Source organism: Paralichthys olivaceus, chromosome 19, assembly GCF_024713975.1.
Source record: "Paralichthys olivaceus isolate ysfri-2021 chromosome 19, ASM2471397v2, whole genome shotgun sequence".
Taxonomy (NCBI): Eukaryota; Metazoa; Chordata; class Actinopteri; order Pleuronectiformes; family Paralichthyidae; genus Paralichthys; species Paralichthys olivaceus.
In genome coordinates, this window is record NC_091111.1 from 3,050,008 (window position 1) to 3,077,033 (window position 27,026).

Sequence of the window (27,026 nt, forward strand, 5' to 3'; positions counted from 1 at the left end):
CTGACGCTTACACTGCTTGATTTACACTGTTTGTGATGTTTGATAGGAGGCAAAGACATAAAACTGATTTTTAAAGACATAAAAGTAAAGTATTGTCTTTTGCAACAGGCAGCTCCTGTGATATTGATTGTATTTCAGTGAATCCTTTCTCTGATTATTTGGCCGTTTAGAGCGAGTGCTCTCCTTTGTTGTTTGTCTCGATTTTGTTCTTCGAGGTGAGCTTTCACGAGGGATTAGTCAGCAACATGCATCTATACATAGTGTCTGGAGTGTTGTTCAGTAAGATGCAGGTGCAAGCCACCGCAGTGACACTAGGTTTTGAAGACTTTAGAAACCTGTGCTCAAACACCTGGCCACAAGTGCCAAAAGTATGTTTCTGCATTTTGCTCTTCCGTTGTCGTTTTGTTGATTTAAGCAGTCAAAGGCTTTTTCTCACACCCCTCTGACTACATATTTCCCTGATGTCAAAGGCACTAGCCTTAATGCATTTTTAATACAGATGTCTGATGCTCTGATAATGAGTTTCATAGTGTGTAATCCAGTTGTCTTTGATGGTTTCTACGCGGTTTGTGCTCCACACTAATTGTTTCTTTTAAAAGGTAAATCTCAGCGGCGGTTTGAGTATTGATTCCTGTGGCTGAGGTCACTGCCTGGACCTCTCTATTGCAGGGAGATGAAGTAGCGTTGGTGTTAATTAGGCCGATTGCAGATAGATGCAGGTCATCGCAGCACTCCAAGTGCATTCTGGACTGTTCAGAGCTTGCTCACTTGCATGCTCGCCCACTCAGCCAGTCCCATTCATCAGTGTCAGCAGCAGGAGCACCGTGGGATGGTCTGCACCTAGGGGACGCAACCTAACCCAGGTTACTCCAGTCACCTGACCATGCCAGAGTGTTTGTTGTAGACAATACATTAATGGAGTCCGGAATAGATGCTTTCTCAGGACAGTCATTTTTATTAGATCCAGGGCAACAGATCTAGAGTCAAGCTGAGTCTTGTGCATGAATACCTCCTCTGTGTGGAGGGATTGATGTTGCATTGTCTTGGCCTCAGTCCTCAAAGCACCGGGAGACAATATTGATTTCTATCTGCAGTGAGAAGCTCTTGATCCATTTGTAGATGAACTTGAGGATAATGAGTCCAGTTGCATCCCGACAGTGTACCAGGACACCCATGTCAGGTAATACTTCAAACTTTCTGGAATATCATCTGTTGTGAAATACCTAACCCGTCACATTCCATTTACAACCACAGTGATGAACCCGTTCTTCAGTATTGTTTATTTTGTGATGCATACATCAAAACAGGACTTATGATATGGAAATAATTAACATATCTTTGTTAGTGCAATCAAAAATGGCAAAGAAAGATTCTCATCATGCTTCCACATGTCTCAGTGTTTAACCAGCAGAGCCTGGTGAGCATCAGCTGGATGTCTCAGAGGTGGCTGTCTTGCACATATTATCTCAGGATCAATATTGGAAACCCAGTGACCTTCTGAAAAGCTGTTTAGCTTATCAGCAGTGTGGAGAATGAGGAGCCTCTGCCATGGATGTTAGTGAAGCCTCTGTGGTTTGAGTGGAAAGCCCCACAAAAACTAGTCGTGTCTTACAATCTGAAGCGGAGGAATTTACTTCAGGGGTGGTGTTGCGCTGCTGGTTCTGATACAGCACACTGATGATGTTCTTTATCTAAATGAACATTCACATTCATGCGTTTGTATCCAAGGTGTGATGAAACGGGTTGAATGCTGAAGTCGAGCTCACTTAGTTCTCTTTTTTTTGTCCAAACACCACAGTATTGAACGCATTACTCAATCACCTCCTAAGTTACAGATCGTTTTGTTGCAATAAAAAAACACACCAGACTTCCTTCCTCTAACTAAGAAAGGTCTCTCCTTTTGAAATCACATATTTGTGATTAATAGTCTTGGCTGAATATTGGCTCCATTAATAATTTCTGAGGTATGCGATGCAGCCTGAACAGGATGTTTAGTCACACACGAAACACCTTTAGAGAACATCTTTTTCTTTCAGGAACAGGACAGGACAGAACAGATTTGTTTTTAGTCTTGATGACAGTGCATATTTAATGGGTTTTGCAACACTGTCAAAAGCCACAAAGGTCAGAGAGTCGTCTCAGCCAACAGCCAACCACTCAGTCCTGCCGAAGTTACAACATAACAGAAATAACAAATATTTGTAGAGTGAAAAGCTTGGAACACAAATTAAGTCATGCAGTTTTTGCATGATTATAAAGAATGATTTCTGGAGAGTTTAATTGATTTCAAGTACACTGATCTGTCACAGAATTAACACAGGTAACTGCTGTGACTCATATAATACCAATCACAGCTCATTTGGAGTCTTAAATACAGAACTAAAAGAAACAGAGAGGGGTGTAGTTGCGTAATATCCAGGGAGACATTTAAAGCAGGTTAGGAGCTGTAAGTCTGAATCCAACCTCATTTGCATTTTCTATTACAGCCCAGATAGAGTAATCCCTGTTTAATCAATCCCTGTGTCTGATATCCCCATCTGGCGCTTGTAATGAACCATTAACATGTTTCTGATGATCTCTGCAGTTTGTCCGTCCTTTGTATGCACCACCTTTTGATATTAAAGGGCAGCCCCCTATTGAATGTATGATGCAGTGCTGCATGACTGGAGATGCAGATTATTATACCATCTTAAATATGAATTGTTTATTTTAACAGAACAACTAAATGAGATGATCAATCCTTTACGGATGCTGTTTTAAAGCGTTTCTAAGCCAACAAAGGCTTTAACCTTCATTGTAGCCAACAATAAAAGGTTGTTGGACCAAAGTAATCACTGTTGACTGAGGTCATTTAACAAACTGACCAAGTCTTACTTAAGTATGGAGACAACAAAAAGTCTTGCATTATAAAGTTTGGATATGGAAAGTGGATTAACGAATTGAAGAGATACCACTGGTCTCATTATGGGAAACGCAGCCCGGCTAATGCAATAAATATGTGTCATGTTTGCTCTCCTATCCTTTGGCTTCTGAGTGGCACAGTGAGAGTTTAAAAATGTGTTTGTGTAAATGTTTTTGAGCGCACAAGTTACAATTTTACATGGTCACATTTGAGCAAGCACACTATGATCATGTCGGCCCCTCATATCTGCACTTTTTTTAAATGAACCGTTTTTTATTTCACCAAGTCCCGAAGATGAAGCTGTCTATAGATGATTATTTAAAAAAAAAGAAGCTAAATGAGTGCTTCTTTCAACCACATTGGCTGACGCAGTACCAATGGTTGTGGTACAAAAGGGAATGTCATGCTGTGTGTGTGTATTGTGGGCAACTCTAAACTTGTAACCAGGTCAAGACACTTTGAGCTCCAAATGTTGAACTTGCACAATAATAAGAAACACAAAATCAGCCAAACCACTCAGCACTATAACAGAGAATGAGAAGGAAATGGACATCAGGTTCAACAGTCTCTGTAAGACAGCAATTCAAAGATGATCAGATAAAATAATACTTGTGACTAGAGTAATGTTACTTTAGACAACTACATGTAAGCTCATTGATTGTTACCATAATCTTCCAAAAAAGATGCTACCTGTGAAAAAGTTAGTCCGGAGAATGTAAAACACATTTAAAACCAACCGCATCCGCACAAGATTTAGAAAGAAAGAAAATGGCCCAAACCAAAACCCAAAATCCCAAATCCGTACATTCCTGGAATCCACTGGGGCTGTTGTGTAGCGGAACTCTATTCCATTTCTCACTCTGACTCTGCTTTCTCCACTTCTGTCTTCTGTCAGCTACCCATCTTACCATATACATACATGTGCTCAGCACAACCTGCCCAACATTGCCACAAATAATAATCAGAGTGTATGAGGAAGCAGATAGTTTCACATGAGGAAATGAAACCTTAAAAAAAAGAATCAGTACATTGTATTTAAATACAGTTCATAATGATTGAATGTATTTATGGCTAAAAGGGCTTTTTCTTGCGTTAGCTTTGCTTGCAAATGTAGACCGGAAGCATGCTAACATACGCTGTTATACTTGCATTTATCTAGCCGTAATCACCATCATCATCATCATCATCATCATCATCTATTTTGACATTTGCCACCTTGTATAGCACCAAGGGCATTTGTTACTGTGGCTTAATTTGATAATTCCAATTAAAATCAGGTTCCTACTCTGTGTAATTACAGTCATCTGGCAGAAGTCCTCCCCCCTAATTTTGCACAGTGATACGGTGCTCATTCAAGTCTCCCTCTGACTGTACTGGCTCAGTGGTTAATGTTATTAGTCTGTGGCAGCAGCAGTTGAGACTAATCTTGTTTGTTACACGGAGCCACAGTGCATTCGGATTTCGTCACTGTCATGCTGTGACGATGTTTCATGGGACAAAATCGTCCCACAACTATTCAATCTGTTGACCCACAGGTGCTTATTAGCGTGCCCGTTGGCCTCTTTCTGCTCCGTGTCGATCACTGTCGTTCTGTCAGAGGCCCTAATCTGTCAGTAAACGATGGAAAATCACCAGATATAATAACAAATCAATAAGTAATGGAACAAAAACTAAAAATTTCATTGGTTAAAAGGTAGGCTTGGTAAATTGTTTAGCTGGCGTACCTGTCCGTCACTAACCTCCCGGTCTACTAGAACCCTGTCCCTGCTCTCATTGTGCATGACTGGAGTCTTCACAACCCAGGGACACATACACAACTGAAGCAGAGTCGATGCAGCCAGAAGTAAGTGAGTGAGTCACAAAAAAGTCGGGTTCCAGCAGTTGTCAAGCAGCGTGCGTAGTTTTGACAAAATTGGACGCTTTCCCAGGATTACCCACCCTAGCTTTAAGTGTAAGAAAAGGAACAGGTTCCATCTTTACGAAAGGATAATACCATTTATTCCAACATTGCTCTTATTTTCTGTCATCTAGTTTAACTGGTAATACAGATATTATACTTGTCAAGTTAATTGCTCAGATTTCCGAATACAGCAACACTGCTACAAGAAATTATTGGTCAGAGGATCACATCAAACTTACCTGCTTCAAACAAGTCAACTGGTCTCCATCTATTGAAAACTGTGCAATAGGGGATTACAACACACATTTCAGACGTCTGTGGATGCTTGAGATTAGGCCCGTTATGTCACATTCTTAGATGTGAGTTATTCAATGACTGAAGTGATTGTTCAAAATGAAAAGATAAGATCCAAGTCGACATAACAGTGTTTCTGTTGATCTCTTGCCTGTATCACAGTATTCATCACCATGGAACGTTGATGAGCATGAGTAAGATTTAAAGATCTAGGCCCCATAATGAGAAAGAAATAGCCTTTTTATTTTTTTAACACCAAAGAAGCACATGTGCAGTTTTTTAAATATGAGTAAACCCTCTAAAAAGGCATATGACTCATTTCCAGGAAACCTGTTTGCCTTTCTCTCTTTTTTTATAATTAGTACATCCACCTTGGGTGTCATGTTTACATTTTTAGAGCTGGTAAATACGTCCCACCTCTGCATAGTAATTTGACCCAGGAATTAATGACAATTGTACCCTTTCTCATGCAACACAAAAGCCAGATGTTAGTGGGAAATGGGTGGGCCTTGAGTGAGGATTGTTTTGTCACCAACTTGTATCTAATTGTTCTAATTGATTTGTGTCTTATTTTTGGGTAAGTGGACTTTGACTGGAGATTGTTTCATCACCTGCTGTTCCAAAGGTCAGGAACCGACTGTAAACCTCCAAGACTCAAGTTGTTCTGCCGATGATCACCGTTTAATGTTCCTCTAGATGTGTCCATGTCTGTCTTGCTTTGATATTGACATCCTGCCTTCAGAGTGTCGACAGACTCTGTCCTGAAACTGTCCGACCAGTGACTCAGAAGAACAGTGTTGTTCGGGAGTGTGAGTTGATGTCTGCTGGTGCTTGAATGCAGCCAGGTTTTCAGTCTGGTTCTGTTTTTCTGCATGTTAAACTGGCAAATCCCACATGAAAGTGTTTCGTAGTTGCAGAGGTGCACAGTATCTGTTTGCCAGAAGCACACAGAAAAACAGGAAGCCTCCACATCGCAGCTTTCAGTGTTGGCTGTGCTTCAAGGAGAAATAGCAAAACCAACTATGTTAAAAGAATCCATGCTGTTGTATATAATCTGCATATAGAAAACTCAAGGAGGGCATCTTTCCAGGAATGTATAGAAGAGCTCCATGAATAACGGATGATGTGTTTTTTATGATGGGAGTAATCATGACTCTGCCACCGGGGGCTCAGTTCAGCCCCCAAACACTGTCCGCCCTCTCTCCTTCATATATTTAAATCTGTCATGGCCCAGCCCCGCCTCTTCCCTCCACACACCCTGAACGCCATCCTGCCGAGTCGTGACGAGGGGAGGGGAGGGGGGGTGGGGACACACATCACAGAGCACATTATGACACTCAGTCACACATTACTACCCCTCCTACTGAAATTCCCCCAACCAAGACCACATGAATATGATAGTGTCAGGCCTAAGCTGCTTCAAACATCCTGCAGCTCGTCCTCCTCAACGACTGCTTCAGTGTGTTTGTTCCTCTGTAAATGCTGCTGTTGTCCACGGAATTAATCCAGCCTTAGTTTGGATCTTACAATGAACTGATGCATGAAACTCAATTCTGACTAAGGCCAAAAGATTTTACAGACCTATCCCTGAGGGAATCTCAGCTGCGTTTCCATGGAGATAATCAGTGACACTGCCGATAAATGAGAAAAAAAGAGGGAAGCACGGCTCACAATTTGTGGTGTGTGTGCGTCAAAGGAAATAATGTGACAGTGAGCCTGTAGACAGATTTTCATTTCTGCTTCTGCCACACATCCTTCTAAGTGTTTAATTCTCCCAGCAGGCACAAGTTCACCTCGCAGCTTGAAGTGGATGCTTGTAGTGAAAAAATTCAGCACTTGATTAATTAGTCAACAGAGCTTTAATCATGACAATGGACTACTGGCTACTGTATTTAATTCATCAGGCAAAACAGCCAAATATTAGCTTGTTCCAGCTTCGTCTTGAGGATTGTTATATAAAATGATAACTCATTTTAATGATATAACTATAATTCAATTTATATATTAAATATATTTAAGTTATTGATTGCTTCTGTTGATATGAATACAAGATGCAGATCTTATCTATGGCTCTGGGAAATGATGATGAACATTTTTCATTAGCTTGCCGTCCCGATCTATTCTACATTTTCCTGCAAGAATATTTATTTACCCAGTATGCTTTGTCCACTATTGTTTCTTCGAGGAATAGATGGACATTTTCTGAAATATGCATTTGTACTACTAGTCAAGAGGCGGTTAGCTTTGTGAGGAAAGTTGATAGAGTATAGGACCTTTCCCGGAGCAAACTCACAAAATTCTTCACAAATATAAAATAACACCCTAGGGCAGCTGTGGCTCAGGAGATAGAGAGGTCGGTCCGCTAATCATATAGCGTATTTAAGTGTTGCTTGAACATGTGTCTTCGAATGGTCGACTATATTTAAAAACAGCCCATTTGCCATAAAAGTACAGTTAGTGCTGGCTCTCTATCCATAATGACAGGTGAACATTAGTGTAGTACAAGATGTGACCTGCAGCTGCTTCTTACGCACCTTCTGTACAGTATGGCAGAGTGCTGCTTTAAGTGGTGCACCGAAGCTCCACAAGCATAATTGCTGTAATGCCGGGTTCAGAGTTAATGGGTCTCCAGCCACATTAGTCTTCATCAGCTTTGCTCAGATCAGCAGGCTCGCTCCGGGAGAAGCCTGCCGTAAACCCTGAAGTCAGCGCTGCCCTGTCGCTGGAGTGTACTCATCACTATCACGCCGCACATTTGATCTGCGCATAAATGTTAAGACACCCACCATAAGCTTGTCGGAAAGAGCTGCCGTCAACAACTGACCCTGGGAGTTAAAAAAAGAAATCAGCACTTCTAATCAGATTTCTGCCACAGCTGGCTATTTTGTGATGTGTGTGTCTGGGTATGTGTCTGTCTTTATGTATGTGCGTGTTTGTAAAGGAATATGCTTGCAAGGTATTTGTGTGTGTGTGTCTGTGTGTGCTATGTGTTTGTGTCATCCTTGCATTTTCCCCCGGCTGCAACAAACCATCTGAAGTCCAAGTGAAGGGTAGAAATAGCATGTTTGGATTGCTCTGGACCTCGCAACCGCATCTGGAAACATTATTCTTGGAAGACAGGTCATTATCCGAGGAAGCCAACTGAGAAATGTTTGGTGGAAATAAGTAAACTGTACAAGAGTTGGACCGGCCAGAACCACAGGAGAAGTCTGGACTGACACAGTTGTTCCACAACAGCCCCCACAGCAGACTGCTGCAGTCAAAATCATTATCATAGCTCTGTCATATAGGTAACCAGCTGAATCTACAAATGGCCTGATATTAAGGGTGGTTCGGTGTAGCCTCACACAGCCAGAAAGTTCACTTCCCTCATTTCTGGTGGTCTTGGCTGAATGTGCGTTTGCTTGCGTCAGATGTCGTTTCTCTTGTAGGAGAAGTGCTCTCCTATATGCTGAGGCATCAGCGTGATCCCTTCTTACCCTTCATTGGACAAAAAGCACAACTCACTGGGCTGCTGAAGGTCTCTTCGTCTGATTTTCCAACATGCTGGCTGTTCTGGAAACAGTCTCAACTGTCACCTAGTTTCCTAATGAGGACAATCAGTTTCTCAGGGTCAAGACGTACAGTTGCTCCGTCGTTTGCATATTTTTGTATCTGGTTTATCATTGGAGAGTTTTAAAATGCTGTGACTTGCATCACTAACTAAAACACCTTTTTTGGTCTGGCTTTCAACTCAGAACTGATTGTCAGTGGATGTTTTCCAGATGTTTCCTTGAGCTTCGGATTTAAAGCTCTTTTATGAGGCTTGTCTTAGCTGACTCACGGCCCAAAACTCCCGCTCAAGTCTGGAGGAATGATTCTGTTCAATCTGCAAAGGATCATGGTTGCATAAGATATTAACTCTGAAAACTATAATCCTAAAATCTTAATATATAAATAATCTTTATGTTTAAATAAAAACTTTTCGAACATCTTAACACATAATCAGCTCTCATGTTGATGAAGAAGGAAAATATTAAATGTGGGTGAATATGTTTCTGAGGTCAGTAATTACATATCCTCCAGCACTGTTACTTCACATACACTATTTGATTGCCTTCAGGAGGACAAACATCCACTCATGACACCACAGCCGGTGATCAAAGTCTCAGCTGATCAGCTACAGTGTGGAGAGACTCCGACTCCTCTTCCTCACCCCGTCCCCTTTCCATTCACACAAGGAAGAGTTCCAATTTTCACATGATGGGAGCTTGTTCCACATGCAAACTGAAGGCGCCTCTCAGTCTTCATTTTCACAACAACACCATTCGGCACACACGCCCTCTGCTCCTGAGGCCTTGAGTGTGTGTGGATACCAGATTTACTGAGACTCAGAATCTTGGCTGATGGAAAAGTCACCTCACACACTCAGATAAAGGATTGTGTGTGTGTTTTGATTAAAGTTACGCTGATTTACTGCTACGGCAGCCAGGTTGCTTAATCTGTGTTTTCAAATCAGATATTGTTTATTTCTATACGTTTGAAAGCCTGTGACCGAGGTTGTCTGCAGCAGACCACCAGGGCAGATATCAGCTCTTGGGTATGCGCTCACCAGGCTCAGCTGTAAGCTCACCCCCCCCTCTGTTTGTGCTTCTATTTTCAGGGCGTGAGCGGAATGTCCGTGGATGTGAAGCCTGAAGCCCCCATGTATGTGTATGAGTCGACGGTTCATTGTACCAATATCCTCCTCTGCCTCAACGACCAGCGGAAGCAGGATATCCTGTGCGATGTGACTGTCCTGGTGGAGGGCAAGGAGTTCCGCGGGCACCGGGCCGTGCTGGCCGCCTGCAGCGAGTATTTCCTCCAGGCGCTGGTGGGCCAGGCGGAGAATGGCTTGGCCGTTAGCCTTCCTGAAGAGGTTTGTTCATCAAACACAATGTCTCCCTGAAATGCTATTGACTTTTAACTATGTAAAACTTAAACTCCCCTTGACTCAGAAACAAAGGCAATAACAAGGCACTCAGCACTTTCCACACAGTCAAACACCTGCAACCTATGACCGTAAACAAAGAACTTGTGTAAATTATAACACAATCATCTGTGTCCACTATATTCTTATCATATAAAACATAAAAAACAAACTAAACAGTTTGTTTTGGTTGCAAGGTCAATTTCCTAGTTCGTGGAAAAGCATGACACATGTATTCATCCAACACCTGATAAAAACAAGCAGAATAACATTGACATTTATTCTATAGGCAGAAAGTTTTTATCTACAGTGACATTAGCAGCTGTCTTACAGAGCATAAGGCTATTCTGAGTCAAGAAGCTCTCCGAGACACAGACAGCAGCTGAGTCAGAGCAGACATCTCAGAGCCACAACACACTCCTGTCAACAGAGCAGCAGCCAGAAGTAGATCTGTTGCTACTGCAGCAATCCCGTCCATTGTTAGCTTTTCTTTGTCGTTTTAATGGAAACGACTTTCATTTGTGTTTGGGATCTTTCTCGCTCCCATCAGGTTTGGAAAGGTCACTTTTAGTGCTATGTCCACATTACTACATTATTGTTGGAAAATGCATGAGCTCTGTTACAGATACTCTTGGCATCTACTCTGCTACAGAGTTTTACAGCTAATAAAATGGAGAAATTTGGAAACGCTGCTGGCCCTGGTTTAGTTTGAAAATGCCAGGGCAGCATTTTAGTCTGGAAGTAGAGATGTTGGGAAACAATGACGCAGACTCGCAACTGCTTGATGTTAGGGGCTTTTGGGGCATGATGTAGCCATTGCTGATTCATCAGGCTCCAATCACAGGAACCACCTTCTGCAAGAAAACCAGCACTCAGCTACCAGTGTAGAACGCAACCCTGACCCTTTTGTGCAGTTAAATTCTGCATTTTACCATTAAACAACATTTTCAAAAAAGTTAGAGTGGACAGAGATTAAAACTGATTCAGAGCCAAAACACTCATTAGATTACTTAATGCTTGAATATCATTTGTTAAATATTCCATTATATTACTCAATGTGAGTGATTTATTTTCAATACTTTGGATTCTGCATCATTTTCTTACATTATCTTTACATGTAACACTATGAATGAATGTTCCATTGATACAATATTGTTCACTCATGTAGACTGAACCCAGGAAATCAAATTCCAGTGACGGACAGCCAGTTCTAATGCACCTGATGAGAATTTTGATGTATTCCGATGTCATAAAATTGACTGATCATGAGCATAATTAGTCCGGACTGCTGTGGACCTTTATTTGTCACAGATAGTGATGAACAGACACAAACGTGTCAAAAAGAGGAATTTTGTTTTCATTACAAAGGATGCTGTCTGGTCTCTGCATTTCACTGGTTTCACTCCCTCTTTATTGTGAAACTGTTTAAATACACAGACTACGATATACTCTCTGATTGTACATTAACCGGAAGGTCGGTGGTTTGATCCCCGGCTCCTGCAGTATGCATGCTGAAGTGTCCTTGGGTAAGACACTGAAGACATTGAATTGCCCCTGACGGCTGTGCCAACAGTGTGTGAATGATGTGTGGTGGAAAAAGCACTGTCTATCAAAGCTTTTTATACAAATGTGTGAATGGATGAATGAGACCTGTAGTGTAGAGCACTTTGACAAAATAAAATAAGATTCTATACTATTCTATTCTATCTATCCCGAAGGAAATTCTTGTGCCAGTTTACTCCAAGATTATACAATACAGCACAGTTGTAGTAGTAGTAGCAGTAGGAATAAACAATAAAGTATTAAATAAAAAAACATGTATACAAGTGTATTATAAATAAAAATATAAAGTGTGGCTAATAGTAATAAAAATAGAAATGAAAATAAACTAAATTATTTTAAACAATAAACTAATACTAATAAAGCTGGAGTAAGTAGAAATGATAATAGGAGTAAGTAATATGGGATATTGCACATGATATTGTACATATTATGATACTAAACATGAAAAAAAATATATATATAATAAAAATAATAATATTGCACAGTGTTGCTATTAGTTTTTTCTCAATGACTGAGTGGTCGATAAGACTAGAAAAGAGCTCTGTGAATTCTGTCCATTTTAATCTATTTACACACACTAATGCTGTACAGTTGGTGCATTAACCCTTTAAACGTCCAAACAGTAAGTAAGTAAATCATGTTTAATGTCACTACAGAAGGTTGTTTACATACATTTAGATCTTACAGTAAATTATTTTGAGTCACTATAATTACACTTATAATATAAGTAATAATTTAATTTGGATTCATTTTATTCCTTCGCAAGGGGCATTATGGTTTCTCAATGGCAACAGACAGTTTCTGGAAATCTCACCTTATTCCCACCTCTTTTAAATTAACATAACGTCTTAACAACTCCTCACTTGACTTTCTGGTCGTTTTTAAGTTATTTTTCTTTATGAGGCCTTTTTTTTCAGTAAACCTGTATTTTAATTTGATCTGCCATTCACCGGAGGATAAAGACTTGGTGAGGGGTGTGAGTAAGTGCAATACTGAGCCTATGGGACTGTGATTGCCAATTAGCACCTGTCAGCTGATGCCGCCGTCGCTGTCGGCAGCAGGTAACACTTCACAGACTAACGCCACCCCGGGTGCGGCGCTCGTCAGGTTCAGCAACACCCCTCACTCTTGCTCACCTCAGCTCTCACGCTGTCACTTTAAACTGAGTCCTTTCAGAACTCCTTCGCCAAACACATGATGAAAGTACTCTGACGTATTGATGTCGCACACCCACGCTCACACGCATCCGCGTATACATGTGCCGCTGTGAAAACTGGGGCACATCCCACATGTGTTGGGGAGTTGCGACTCCTTGCTGGGGCCAGCATGCATTAATAAAGCAGCGCCTGTCAAATGACTGTGTCGCCACACTCACTGAAGGAGAAGTCACTGTCAGATTGTCGTCTTATGTAAAATGAGCATCACAGTTTTTTTTTAAACTCAAAAATTGACAGCAGGGAAGGGCTCGTGGATGCACAAAGCAGCCTCCCTTTCATTCATTTGCTGCACACGTGAATAATGCATGAGCCTCTGGGTGTCTCAGGTGTGAGTGTGGAACATAACATCTTTCAATGACTATCTCTTTTATGTACAAAGGAGAGTTACTGCCATTGAGGATTTAACCAAGCCTCCTTTCCTTTGTCTATCAAACATTTCACACTTATTTTTATTGTTTTATCCAAATGAAAAAAACAACATAAAATTCATGTTATTCTGTTGCAACGGACACTTCAGGTAGCCACATCGTTTTTAACAACACCGCCAATTATATCCTGCAATGTGTAGGAATGCAAATTTGCTACTAATTGTAAGTTTCGTTTTAGATTTAGCTTCATGAATCAGAAATGTAGTTAATGAAATGTCAAATATGTGTGAATGCTGACTTCTCAGCAGTTTGGCAGAACAAAAGGTGATAAAAATCAGTTTTCCAACTTGTAAAACAGCAGTCAAGTATTTGATCACATATATTTTGCTCAATAAGTGGGAGTTGCATTGAGATCCCAAAGCAGCAATACCATACCTATATTTGCTGACGCACTCACAAGTAAGAAGCATCTTAAATGTTGTGGTTGGGGTGAGCTTATGTACAGTTTTTCGTGTCTCTGTATTTTGGATGTAAATCATAACCACTAAGTATAGCTGTGAAATATTGTTGAGTAATGATATGGTATAAATTGGAAATCCTCTGGTATTTACCACTCTAGTAAACAACACTTACTTCGTCAGTGGCTCTTTGTTTGACCTCACATATTAATATTTATTATACTCATATTCAAGGTGGAATTTTCCTTTGAATAAGTAAAAGTCTTCTGCCCTCTGCATCAGGTAGTGCATCCCTGTGTGACTGTCTAGACAGGTCACAGCCGCCTCGTGGAGGAATGTGATTTCACTGATGTGGCTCAGTGCCGCCCTTTGCTTTACAGTCAGTGACTGGAGCATGCTGACGCAGCCCTGCCTCATGTTTGAATGTCATTTTTTCCCTGATGCTGAGGGGGTGGGGGGGCTGGGTCTGCTCTGCCCGCACTGGTGTGTCTGCTCAGAGCATCCCCCCTTTAGCTCTGCTGCAGGTTAGCAACACTTCACGGCAAGCTGCTACCTACTGTATGTGCTACAGAGGATGAATCGGGGGGGCCTCTGCTACTACCAGAAGAAAGGGGGGGAGGCTGGTGCAAAATGTGAAACAAAGACCACCTCCCCCACCACCTTCTTCATTCCTCTCTCATGGCCTCGCTGCCCCTGCAGTAGCCGGGGCTGGCAAGTGTGAGTGACCTCATCTATATCTAATGTGACTGCGGGCTTGCTGAGGGGCGGCCAGTTTAATCAGGGGCTTTGTTGGCCATCACATCATGGGGACGAAACAATTGTGCTTTCTCTCAGTGATGCTGACCTTACCGACCACCCGGCAGGGGGAAGGAACAGAAGAGCACGGTGTCCATGTTGGACGACGGAAGCTTTACACACACATAAACAGACACAAACTATCACCATCCCCTTGGGGGACTTTTACTCCCTAGCTGCGTACCGTAATTTTTACCATCACAACTAAATCCCTAACCATAACCAAATCTAAAACCTGATTCGAACCATAACACCAAGTCTTAACCATAGACTCTATATAAAGATCTCAACCCTGAAAATCAGGCTATGGCTATGGAGACCTCACATGGCCCTACTAAAATATGAAAACATGCCCAGTGTTAATCTTTATCATATGTTTTGTTAATCTAAAACCCAACGAGGATTCATACGATTGGCTTTTATGAGTGTGCCATGAATATAAGCCAGGGAGTAGAATTTCAAAGAGAGCCCTCCACTGGAGAGGATCAGTCACTGAGATGAACAGAAATATATACTCCATATTGTATGTCAAGGCAAGTCACCTTCGTTTATATAACACATTTTATACATCAGGCATAGACTCAACTCTGTTCAGGAAAAAAAAAAAAAAGGTAAAGATCATACTCAACAAAAATATACAGTGAGTGGTCTTAGACTTTAACATACCACTGTATAAAATAAGAAAGTAATAGAAAAAATTGTATTATTAATGTTAAAAAATGAATAATACTAATATTTATGTGTATAAAAATGATCACAAGTTGATTTACTATTTATTCTAAGTGTTTCGAGAAGACTGTTGATGACCAAAGGGCTCTATCGAATCTTTCTATAGATTTAAGTAAGTTTTTTTTTCTTATAATGAGAATCACTGTAGTCAAGATAAAAATGTTTGCGCTGTGTTCAGACCTAGTTTTAGTTAATACTCTGCAGCATTCAGAATGAACTTGAGTTTATTTACCAGCAGCTCTTTCAATCCAGCAAAAAGTGTATTTCAGTAATGTAGTCTACTGGGAATAAATGCATGAACCAGCCTTTCAGAATCTGACTGAGGCAGGAACCATCTGTCTTGAGATGTTTCTGACATGTTAAAAGAGAGATGGAAGTTAAGATCAGCGTCTGAAATCACACCCAGGTTATGGGCATGCTAACAAGGTTGTAAGGACAGAGAGGTTAATAAAGAATGAATCTGGTGTCTCAAAGCCTTGGGACCTACCTTGACAACCTGTTTTTTCTTGTTTTGCTTTAAAAATGGCCTTTCAATATTTGATCACGTCACTTACTGGGCTGAGGTTTTTGGCAATGACATGTTTAATAATGGTTCATCAGCTATAGGAGTTATTCGAAATGTTTAATTGCTGAATGATGTACCCAAGTGCGAGCAGAAACAAATAACTAAAAGCACTGGACCAAGAATTGACCCTTGAAGAACCCCATGTGGAATGCATTGCATTCACAAGACCCAATAAAAACAAAGACTGATCTTCCAGTAAGATAGGAAGAAAACTAACTGGGATCTGTGCCTCTCTGGCCGAGTGGAAAACACTCGAGAGGCATTTTATGGTTGTCTGAGCAAATTTTAAGATGGAAAACGTAATGTTTCACTTCCCAAAAGAAAGTCTGAGCATAAATCGTTGCAGTGATGAAAAAGGTAAATCTCAACCATCAATACCGCTGACCTACAAGGACAAATGCAGCAGCATGTGGCCCTGGCTCTCATGAGGGTTATTCTGAAAATCCAATAATAATCACAAATACTTATGTACACTGGATTGGTTTTTTTTTAATTGTTTCAGATACCAAATTTCCTTTTTTCATCAGATAAGGGAATAATTGTATTCACTTGAATGAATCAAATAACCATTCAAAGCGTAATTCCAATTATTGTCTGGCGGGATTGTTTGATTCGAGACCAATGCTGGGGTAGTGTACTGCTCCACTAGGCTGGAGGATCTTTGGCTAATGTATGTGCCCTATGATTTATATTCTGGAAAAAAAAGGGGGGGGCAGTACTGTGATTCAGCAGAGTGCTGGTTCACAGACCTCAAACCACCTCCTGTTTGTAAGTTCTTTCCTCTGTCACGAGCCAACAAATACTGCACTTTATTTTTATTTCCAAAAGAAAACACACACACAGGTAAACACTGTAATTCATTTTGAAAAGACTGAACATTGAAAGTACTACAGTGTTCTTTACACCAAACATTGAAAAAGTTGCACGGAATACTGAAGAGTTTGTTGTTAAAAAAATTAAAAGATGAAAAAGTAATTTGTTAGGGATAGGGCCAGAGTTGTAGGTAGTTAGGGTTGGGGGTAGGTTAATCGGGATTAGAGGTAATAAATATTATTATTATAAGCCGAAATGAAGTATTCAATTCTAAGGTCAAGTGGAAATTTTGTCTTAATAATGGTGTTAAAAAAAGATCAGAAAAGGGTCAGATCAGTAGGAATAACACTCTTATTTCAGAAAATGAATCATAAATTTGGGCAAGAGTGTTTGAGAAACAAATTGGCTTACTGTCTGAGTGACCACACCACAAAAATATATCAATTTAAAAATATAAATTCAAACTTGCAAGTTTACAGTCTCACAAATGTGAGTAGGAGTTTAGAGACTAAATCTATGACCAGATTTTTTCACAGCTAGCAACATTTTGGATGATCTCTATGAACAGATATTTATAAATGAATGCAAATACAAATTTAAAAGCCAATAATTGAAGCATTTCAGTCATTATGTTCCACCTCTTTTGTTCTCCACACTGACGTTCTACCTGCGGGCAACTCAAACCTGCTCAAACATAATTGGTCAAATGAGAAACGTAAACCAGAAGGCTCATGAGCAGAATCTGATTTTAGGCATTAGGGAATTCATACTGTTCATTTGTACATCTGAACATATACAACTTACACAAGCCTGGCCAGTCACTACAGGTACATGACTTATTCCTCTGTCCCAAAAAAAACACGTTCTTGTGTCCACCCGAAGCAGAAGCAGTGTGTCACTTGCACTGCAAAACCTCTGAGGGAGAAGATCCGGGTCTTTCCTTGGATTAGCGAAACATTATACTCCATCACTGACACATTTAGTTATTGTTACCAAGACTACAACCTTCACCACACAGTTCTTTAACAGTATCCACTATCTTTCTCCAACCTCATTCAAATAGCTGTAGTTACCTATCCCCAACTGTTACCTATACCCAACTATATAGGTGTTGGAACATACTCTTCCCTGAGACAAATGTAATGGTGTGTTGGTTTAGGACAGTTGATAAGTGACATCCATCCACCACCTCAGGTCAAACAGATGATCAGGGCTGGACCGATACGTTGCCGGCTAATCTGTGGGGGCCTTGCTGGGACACCATCACACACATATAGCCTATTAGACAGATGGTAGGGAGGGAAAGAGCCTTCCTTAAAGATGGGGGTTGGGTGGTAGAATTTGAAGAGGGAGCAGCACAGAGAGGAGTGATATGGTGCGGTGGGAGTGCTGGCACTAATACCCAACTCCCTTGGTCCAGCAGGGGGTCTCAATTTCTTTGCCAACCCAAGGGCACATCTCATCCTGTAAGCTGACAGAGAAGATGCAGAGTCTTTGTCTTGAGTGTGAGCGGCTGGGTAGAAAAGCACCTTGAGCGGCCGACCTGCTGGGCGACAGCCTGCGGTGTGATACCTATATTTATGCTCTTTATATCTAACCTTCAAACCCTGCACAAAGAAGTAACGAACGTCCCTCTTAATGAAAGGAATACACAGAATTCATCAGTAGGGGTTTAAAATTCTGCTGTACATGGAAACAAAAATAAAAAGCTGGATGCACAGCTAAAAGCCAGGGTTGTAAATTGATTGCTTCACCTCAGAAAAATGTGTTTGGTCAGAAACAAATAGTCCAAAGACAACTTGTTATGTGTAAAGGTGGGGTCATGTCCTCCAGGGTGTCTGGTCGCTACAGTAAGCTTAGGTAAGATTAGGACGTACACATCTGATTTAATCCCTAGTCAGGGGGAGGATACTTACCTAAAGTATTCACAGTGCTCAGCAACGACCCTTTTCATTATAACGTTGATATAAATAAACGTTTTTTTTAGCCTAAAACACTGATAATATTCCAAGTGAAAGCAGTTTTGAATCTTTATGGAAAGAAAGGTTGGAAAACCAATTATTAATCTTAAATGAAACCATGAGAATAATTTAAAAAATAAGGATGGACATGCAGAATCTCCAGAGTGGTACAAAGACACTCAGCTTGTCATATTTGATTTTTTAATCCAGGTGATGTGGCAGTGTCTCATGAATTTATTAGCATAATGTATTTTTGATACAGACTGATAGACAAATAAGAGGCTGTCTGATTGCTTACTGTATGTTTGCTCCAGCTGTCTTTATCAAAGACTTTGCTTTGGCACAAAAGAGTTTCCTGCTTCGCAGCAGGCCTTTGTCCCTGCACAGTTCCTGTCATCTCCTCCGGCATAACAGCTTAACCCACAATGGCGTCAGGACAGTGTACAGTGCAGCACCCGTTTCATTTTCATTACAGCTGTGACTCAGGCTCCTTAATGTTTGTCTGCGAACACAGAGGTTAATGTCAGGTTACTCAGCAGATCTGACGTTAAAGCGTCTGCTTCTGCCTCCAATGGAGATGGAGTGTTTTCTCTCGCACGGGGAAGCGCTCCATTGTTATGCCATGCCGTGTCTTCATTAGCATGCATGACATGCAGGAATTCACTGAAGCCCATTTGAATAAATTAGTTCTCTCTACTATAAAGGCGAAAGGCCGATGTAAGAGAGGAGTGCTGGGTGAGGGAAGAGGGAGACTTATTATGGGAGGGTAGGAGGGAGAGAGGGGAGGGTGATGTAGTATTGCTCAGCCTGTTTATAGAAGGATATTTGGCAGGCTTCCTAAAATTGTCATGTGAATCGTCAGTATTTGTGATTGGCCTCTTCCTGTATATCCCAACCTGTAATGGTATCGCCTGTCCACTCCAGATACAAAGCACAGGGCTGTTGGTCTAAAATGGCCCCTATCTGTCATGTTGATGAATCTGTGTCTTAACTCATACACTAAGTGCTGCTAACAGATGACATGTTTCAATCATCATGGTGGTCAGCTAACGAACAGGAAACACTCTGTGTATCCTGTCTGTCCCACTCTTCTTCCTTTACCCGTGAGTTCCCCTCATTATGGCCATCCCTCTCTCATTTTCCTCCGTGCTCCGTCCACCGTGCCCCACTATCTTCCTCCTCCCTCCCTCCATCCTGTGACGATCCCTGTACAGTTCCCTTCATTAGGCTGCTGTGCTGGTTGTAACAGTGGAGTAATCACATATGGTACAGGGCACACATAAAGATGTGCTCCTGCAGGCAGCAGCTGCTGATACTAGCTGAAAATAGATCCCTGGTATGCTCAGCACTTTTTCCTCCATCAGCATTGCAGTTTATCAGCAGCCTTGGATGCAGCTGGCCTTATTTAAGCTACCATTGCCTCACCATTGCGGTCGGCATGGTTCGATCTACCACACATAAATGTGCGCGTGTGTGCGCACGTTGCATGCATGCTTATGCGTATGGAGAGAGGCAGTGGTAGAGTGCACACTTCTTCAGATCCCAAGAACGATGTTTTGTATGTTGTTTTGTGTGTGTGTGCTTTATATGTGAGTAGAATCAATATGAATTAACATATCATGCCTCAACTGACACAGTATAAGGTTTACAACAATAAATACAGTGAACAAAATACTGAGTATTTCACTAGAGCTGTCATTTAGTCCATTTGGTGAAAAATGAAACATGGCAACATAGGTTAAACAATAAACTCCATTGTGCTGTCTCAACTGAAAACAAATTATTTGACTACTTGTTAATAATTAACCAAGTATAAGTGGGAGCTGTTTGTGGTCACTACTGGTCCAGATAAATATTTTACACTGGTAATGTCGACTTCATTATCATTAGTAATTTAAGAAATCGTTTAATCAACTTGTTCAGTCTGACAATCCATCACACACAGGCAGTTTTTGTATCGAGTGTGTCAGTGTGTGTTCTTGGGACAGTTCCGACTCATCAGGAATATCGTTTTTTTTGTCCGTTTTTACCAGTTGACCCAGGATAAGCTAGAATGTTTGTCTTAAATTGAAACTATTTAATTTTGAGCAGATGTGTCCTCGCCTAAATGTTGTCTACCTGCAGTGGAATCTTGTCATTTGTAACCTCATTGCAAACATTCAACCAACTTCATTTCTTCATGTCTAACCTTCGCACATTTTCTCTGAAAACTCATTAGTCACTACACAAACAAAATTATATTTGTTACACATTGTGTGAAGTGTATACAGTTGGAATGCAAAAAGCTTTGTCAGCTCTAAGCTAAACTAGGGGTTTGAATTTTTTAAAGGTGAGGTAAAGGGTCTCATTAAAAAAAATGCCTTTATTTGCTTCATGGTAAAAAAAAGAAGCCAGCGCTTGATGAGACTAGCTCATACAAGTGCTAAAATCAGAATATATCACTGCCTCTTCTTCACAGATTTTATCCATCATATCATTATGTCTTAAACTACCCTAAATTGCATGGATGTGTTATCATGGTAAATCACTGGAGGGTCCTTTCAATGCAGAAATAAAATACTGAATTTATGAATATCATCAAGATCATACAGCAGCATGATTGTGAAGATAAAAGCAGCACACAGCATTTTAGTGCTGCGTTTGTAGAGAAAAAGAGAGATTCAGAATCATCGGGTTCATTAATGCAGCATGTTCAGAAATGTGTGTGCTGCAGCAGGAGTGTAGTGGATGTGCTGTGCTCATCAGTAGAGCAGCTCGTCCAGTCAAAGCCTCTACCCTCCCCCCAATACATCACACTCACTCACACACACCCCCACCCCCTTACTGTAGCAAAGGCAGGTGCACACACACACACACACTCACAAGCCCCCAACACAGATATGGAGTCAGCAGCTTCCTCTTAACAATGACTGATGCTTACACTGCCGGTGGACTGTCTGTTAGCCAGAGCTCAGTGCTTTACACCAGAGGAATACTGGAAAAATACAGGCTGCACTGGGTTAACAAAAGAAGGAGGTTCAGCTACCACAACCAACTGGAGCACACCATGCAGATCAAAAAACACAGACATATCTTAAATAAAGTGTTTATAGTATAGGCCCATAACACATTGTACGCTGTAGGCAGACAGATGTGTATGTAGCATACATCACATCTGTTAAGTCTGCTGCTGGCATGATGTTTTACATCAAAAACATTTGGCTGTCTGAAAATCACATAACAGCAACAAAGAAACCAGCAGATGTGTGAATGAAACGAACAGGAGAATTAAGATTTAAGACCAAATGAGACATGGCAACAGCAAACCCGTCTAATGATGCAAGCACAACTTGCTTTTTATAGCACGGTTGATCAAAAGTGGTCACTGCTTCTTTGGCAATGTGGGTAAGAGGACCACAAGCAGTGATTTAGAAACCAAACTGGGAAATATCTCAAGCTGTCATGGGCCAGCTGAAAGAAGAATGGAAAGATTTGACAGCCATCGCTTGGAAGAAGCTGCATTGAATTCCACTGCAAACTGAAATAACAAGAAACATGTAGTCACAGTGAGAGCCTCACAGATGAGAAGGGAACAATGTGTGATGGAGGGCCAACCAGTTAAATAGAGGATGGAGTTGATGAGTTAGTGGAGAACAATTGCAAATACCTCCGTAGAACTGTAGTGCAAGATCATGCTGTGTAACTGAATGCAGTAAAAGAACATAGGAAAAGGAGATGATGCTTCTCAATATCATGAGATGATCAATGTGACTTTTTTCAAATGCTTTGACTTCCACAGTCACCAGATTCCAACACAGATGAATACATAAGGGAGATTTTGGAGTGATGTGTCAGACAGCACGCTCCATCGTCTGCCCAGTATACATCCACACACTAGAATTAATCTAATAATGTTAACAACATGGTAACATTGAAATAGTTTTGTCTTTAAAATGTGTTTTTAATGCAAATAAGTCTCTGAAGAGAGCTGTTTTTGAAAGGCAACTCTAATGACGTAATTATAGAGGAATAAACCAATATAAAAAAAACAAGTACCATTCCTCATACCAAACCACTCCAATCAAATTGTATCACACCATTAAATAAACATGGTGGTTACAATGTTAAGTAAGTGACTGATTTATAGCTCCACCACAGTCACAAGCAGAGGGCTGGAGCTACCATTTACACATTAAATGCCTATAACATGTTATAAAAATATGATTAATTACATGAAGGACAATTTTATAATTTTAAACAACTTTTTATCCAATTTTAGATATTGGTAATTTTTAACAATTAACTTATAAAGATTTTAGTCATCGGACATCTGGATCTTACTTTGCCTCGTGGTAAAAAACTCCTGACTGATGACCACAGATGTAATCAATGGTCGTGAAGACAAGTCCCATTGTCCCACACTACTTCACAACATCACCAAAGTCGGTCTTTTGTTGTTGTTTTTAATTTAGAGTTAATGCATTTAACCACATTATCCTCATCTGTGGTTTGGAGTCATGCTCCGTCCGCTGGCACAGAAACATTCTTTACTGTGTTCTGAGCCTTAAGCATGTATTATCTCTGATTTCACAAGAATTCTGGAATATTAACAAAGGAAGAAGTCAATAAAGCATTGGCTCCACTGGGGATTTGACCTCAGAAAGCTAATGAACGTGATATTCATCTCACAGAATAATCCACAAGGCCTGAAGATTTAATAGATTCACAGACTCAGTCAGATAACCTCCAGCTATTTTTACTGACATTTTTTTGTATCCTTACGCATACTACCTTTTCCGAGCAAAACAATCCACAGAGACAACTCTGTATTTTTATAAGCTTGATAGCAGAGGAAAGAAATCCTGTTTTACTAGTGAAGTGTCTGGCAGAGGTTGGAAGACCTCTGGAAGCTGCTGCCGAGCTCGCACAGCGAATGCCGTTCCACTATTAATTCACGTTCTCGTTTGCTACAACAAAGGCAGCCAAACAATCGGTAAACAGCGGGCTCATTAAAACCACATCGAAATGCTCATCCTTTACATCTGCCAGCCTTTGTTAGGTTTCGTAAAAAAGAGTTTACATTACTCAGCCCCTGGAAAGACACTCTGTGGAGCAAACAATACCACCCAGATTCAAAGTGAATCGATTGTAATTGCATTTATGTGGTTTGATCACGTTCCCTGAGTGCCTAAACACTAATGTGTTTGTCACCAATGAAATGACTAAAGGTAAGGCTGCAGGGATTGGATTCTCGAGCCTGACTTAAGTGATGAACACAACCTAGTGTGAACCTCATGTTAATCTCTAAACAGCAGACAAGCCCTCTATTACAGCCAGCTCCCGTGGCTCCTTTCTCTCATCTGTGTGCTCAGTGACAGCAGAGGGCCGTCTGGACTTCTGCAGGCTCAGGAGTTTACCTAATTATCTGGCATTAAGTCTAAATGGAAGGCTTCCCTCTTTCATCCCGTGCCACATGGCCACAACGGGGATAAGCCACAGTCTTACAAACTGTTAGGCTTTACAGGCACTTGACCTGGGGATGCAGGGCACTGACACAGAAAGTGAGGCAGTGGGGGCATGTCTTGATCAGAGCACAACAGTAAAGAGCGATGTTAGCCATATTCATTTCAATGTTGTAAGGACAAACTAACTCTTCAACAGAGGTGTAACCTGGCAACTGAGTGGCAAATGATGTCATTGTGCTCGGATTCATAATCTTATTTGTTTTGTTTGTGACCAAATAGTTCCTGATAATATATTTTAATATAAATAATATATTTTAGGCCGCTTGTGTTCAAACAATATTTAACTAACTTAGCCTTCCTTTGGTATCAAAAAAGTGTTGGGTATTAGTATAAAAGGTTTTGGAACTGATACTAAACCTCATTATTACACTATAAAAACTCTGTAAATTCACTGTCATAAAGATGACCATCATTTGGTCTTCTAGGAACACACTTAAGGCAGCGTTTCCATTCCCCCTGTATCCACAATTGAATAGATGAAACTGAATGAATGTAAAGCAGTGTTTGTGCTTAGACATCTTTCCTGGGGTAAGTGTAAAGGTTTTACAAATATAAAGCAGTAACAGGAGTGGATGATGCAAAACCAATTCTATGACCACAGAGCACACAGTGGACACTGCTGGAATGTCCCACGGGTTGTTTTCATGAACATGAGGATGGACACACAACCTGCCAATATTCCCAGAGCATCAGTTCTTATTTATTGCTGTATACAGTAGAATGTACAATGCTGACCCGATAAAAAGATTAACTGGTACTTCACAGTGTTTGTTTATGTTTGTTGGAGCTGTCGGGATATCTCACCACACTCCAAATGCTCTGAACAATGGCTGTGCTGATAGTAATGCTGGCAATTTCCCTGTTTTTTTGCAGGTCACTGCCAGGGGATTTGCCCCATTGTTGCAGTTTGCCTACACTGCTAAGCTGTTACTCAGCAGAGAAAACATCCAGGAGGTCATCCGCTGTGCCGAATTCCTGCGCATGCACAACCTCGAGGACTCATGCTTTCGCTTCCTGGAAGCTCAACTGCGCAGTGAGGATGATGGCTTGCTTCCCTACCACAAGGTGGCTGCGGTGGCAAACAACTCAGAGGATGAGAGCATGCAGCCAGAGACGGAAAGGCCCACCTCCCCTAGGGCGCAGCAGTGTGCTGATGCCCTTACCTCCTTTCGACACCCTGACAATGATCGGCTAGCGATTGCCATTCCCAGTAACTTAACGGATGGCCGGCTGGACTTTGATAGACATGGAGTGTCAGACCTGCCACGATGCCCCAAGTACAGGAAATACCAGTGGGCTTGCAACAAGCACAATAATGACAACTCCTCACACACCAGTACCTCAGGTTTTCCAAGCACATTAAAGGAGAGCAGCATTGGTGGGGCAGTGCCAGGTCAGGGGAAGCTGCCTTTGGCACAGATCAAAGTTGAGCCACAGGTGGAGGAAGAAGCCATCTCATTGTGCCTGTCAGGGGATGAGCAGGATGTCAGGGATAAGGACATTGTGACAGCTATGGAGATGGATAACCCAATATCTATTGAAAGAACCGAGAGAACCAAGTCTCCTTCCTGCCTCCGAGCCCTCTTCAAGAAAAGGATGGACCTCCCCAGCCTGCCCAACACATCACAGCAGCTATTCGCCAACAGACTTGTTTGCCCCCAGGACAAAGGAAACTCTCAGGGAGATCATAAAAAAGACTTCAGGCCTTTCACTGGGGAGCTGGGTCTGTCTCTTACATCCCCAAAGGACATGGACGGTTTCCCTGCAGGGTTGTCTCTCAAATCTGCTTCCTGTGATGGGGTCTGCAAACAGGAAGTTGAGCTAGACCGTCGTAGTGTCATATTTTCCTCAGGGGCCTGCAAACGTCTGGGAACCCCAGCGCATTCCTACCCAGGTGGGAACTCTTTGGAGATGGAGCTCTCTGAGCACATGCCAAAGGGCCTTTGGGCTGGATCCAGCCAGTCTCTCCCCACCTCCCAGACCTATTCTCCCAGCACCACCTCCACTGAACCTCCACTTCTATGCCGCCCACGGCCCAACACCAGCTGCCCAGTGCCAATCAAAGTATGCCCACGCTCACCACCTTGTGAGACACGTACCAGGACTTCCAGCTCCTGCTCCTCATACTCCTATGCAGAGGACGGCAGTGGAGGCTCGCCCTGTAGCCAGCCACAATTTGAGTTCTCCTCCTCACCATGCTCCAACGTGGCACGCTGCCTCAATGTGGACCAGCAGGAGCAAAGTTTGGGAGGGGATGCCCTTTTTAACCAAGTGCAGCCCAAGATCAAATGTGAGCAGTCCTACGGCACCAACTCAAGCGACGAGTCAGGGTCCTTCTCAGAGGGAGACAGCGAGTCCTGCAATGTACAGGAGCGGGGTCCAGAGGTGAGTGTAAAACATTGTCTTTCACATGTAACACATGATACATCACACTCAATTCCACCATGGCTAATTACATTGCAGTGCCCTGCTCTCCAGGTCTGCATTAGCAGTCATTAAATCATCATGTAATTGAAGTAGGAGTGTTCGGTACAAGATTTACAGCACCACCAAAGGGCACAGATGTGCTTTGATATTATTAATCTGCTCTATGCTCTGCTGGAGATCTGTGTAATGAGTCTGAATATGTGAGCCCAAATGCACTAGCACAGTCAAAATGCACAAGGATGCAGTGCTGTTTTTAAGACTGTGATTGGTTGATCATCCTCGCACTGAGCAGAGCATTTGTGAAAAGCACTGCAGGCGACTGAGGGGTCAGGATTCTCCCAGGGTAGACCTGGCCTCTGAAGTGATTCTCTCCGGTAATGTTTTTCCCTCTCCCCCTAACTAGCTAATTTTATCCCAGCAGAAACACTGACATCTATAATCCGCCTCCATACATCTGCATATGCTAATTCTCAGTGTAGCCCAGCCAACTTCTGACATTTCTGATCTATCAACAATTGGCTGTGATACCCAGCTGCAGTGAAGGTGTGCAATGCGTGGTGAAAGGATTACAACCAATACATC

The 27,026-nt window shown here is 41.6% G+C and overlaps 1 protein-coding gene across 3 annotated transcripts in view; it reads left to right on the forward strand.

Moving 5' to 3' along the window:
• The window catches only part of bach2b (BTB and CNC homology 1, basic leucine zipper transcription factor 2b), an 88,131-nt gene that overhangs the window by 44,486 nt on the left and 16,619 nt on the right, over nucleotides 1–27,026 (forward strand). For all 3 annotated transcript variants that reach the window (XM_069514768.1, XM_020091531.2, XM_069514769.1), the window contains 2 exons: nucleotides 9,739–9,993; nucleotides 24,891–26,402. In XM_069514768.1, coding sequence (XP_069370869.1) covers nucleotides 9,739–9,993; nucleotides 24,891–26,402 — 1,767 coding nt within the window. The remainder of the gene's footprint in view (nucleotides 1–9,738; nucleotides 9,994–24,890; nucleotides 26,403–27,026) is intronic.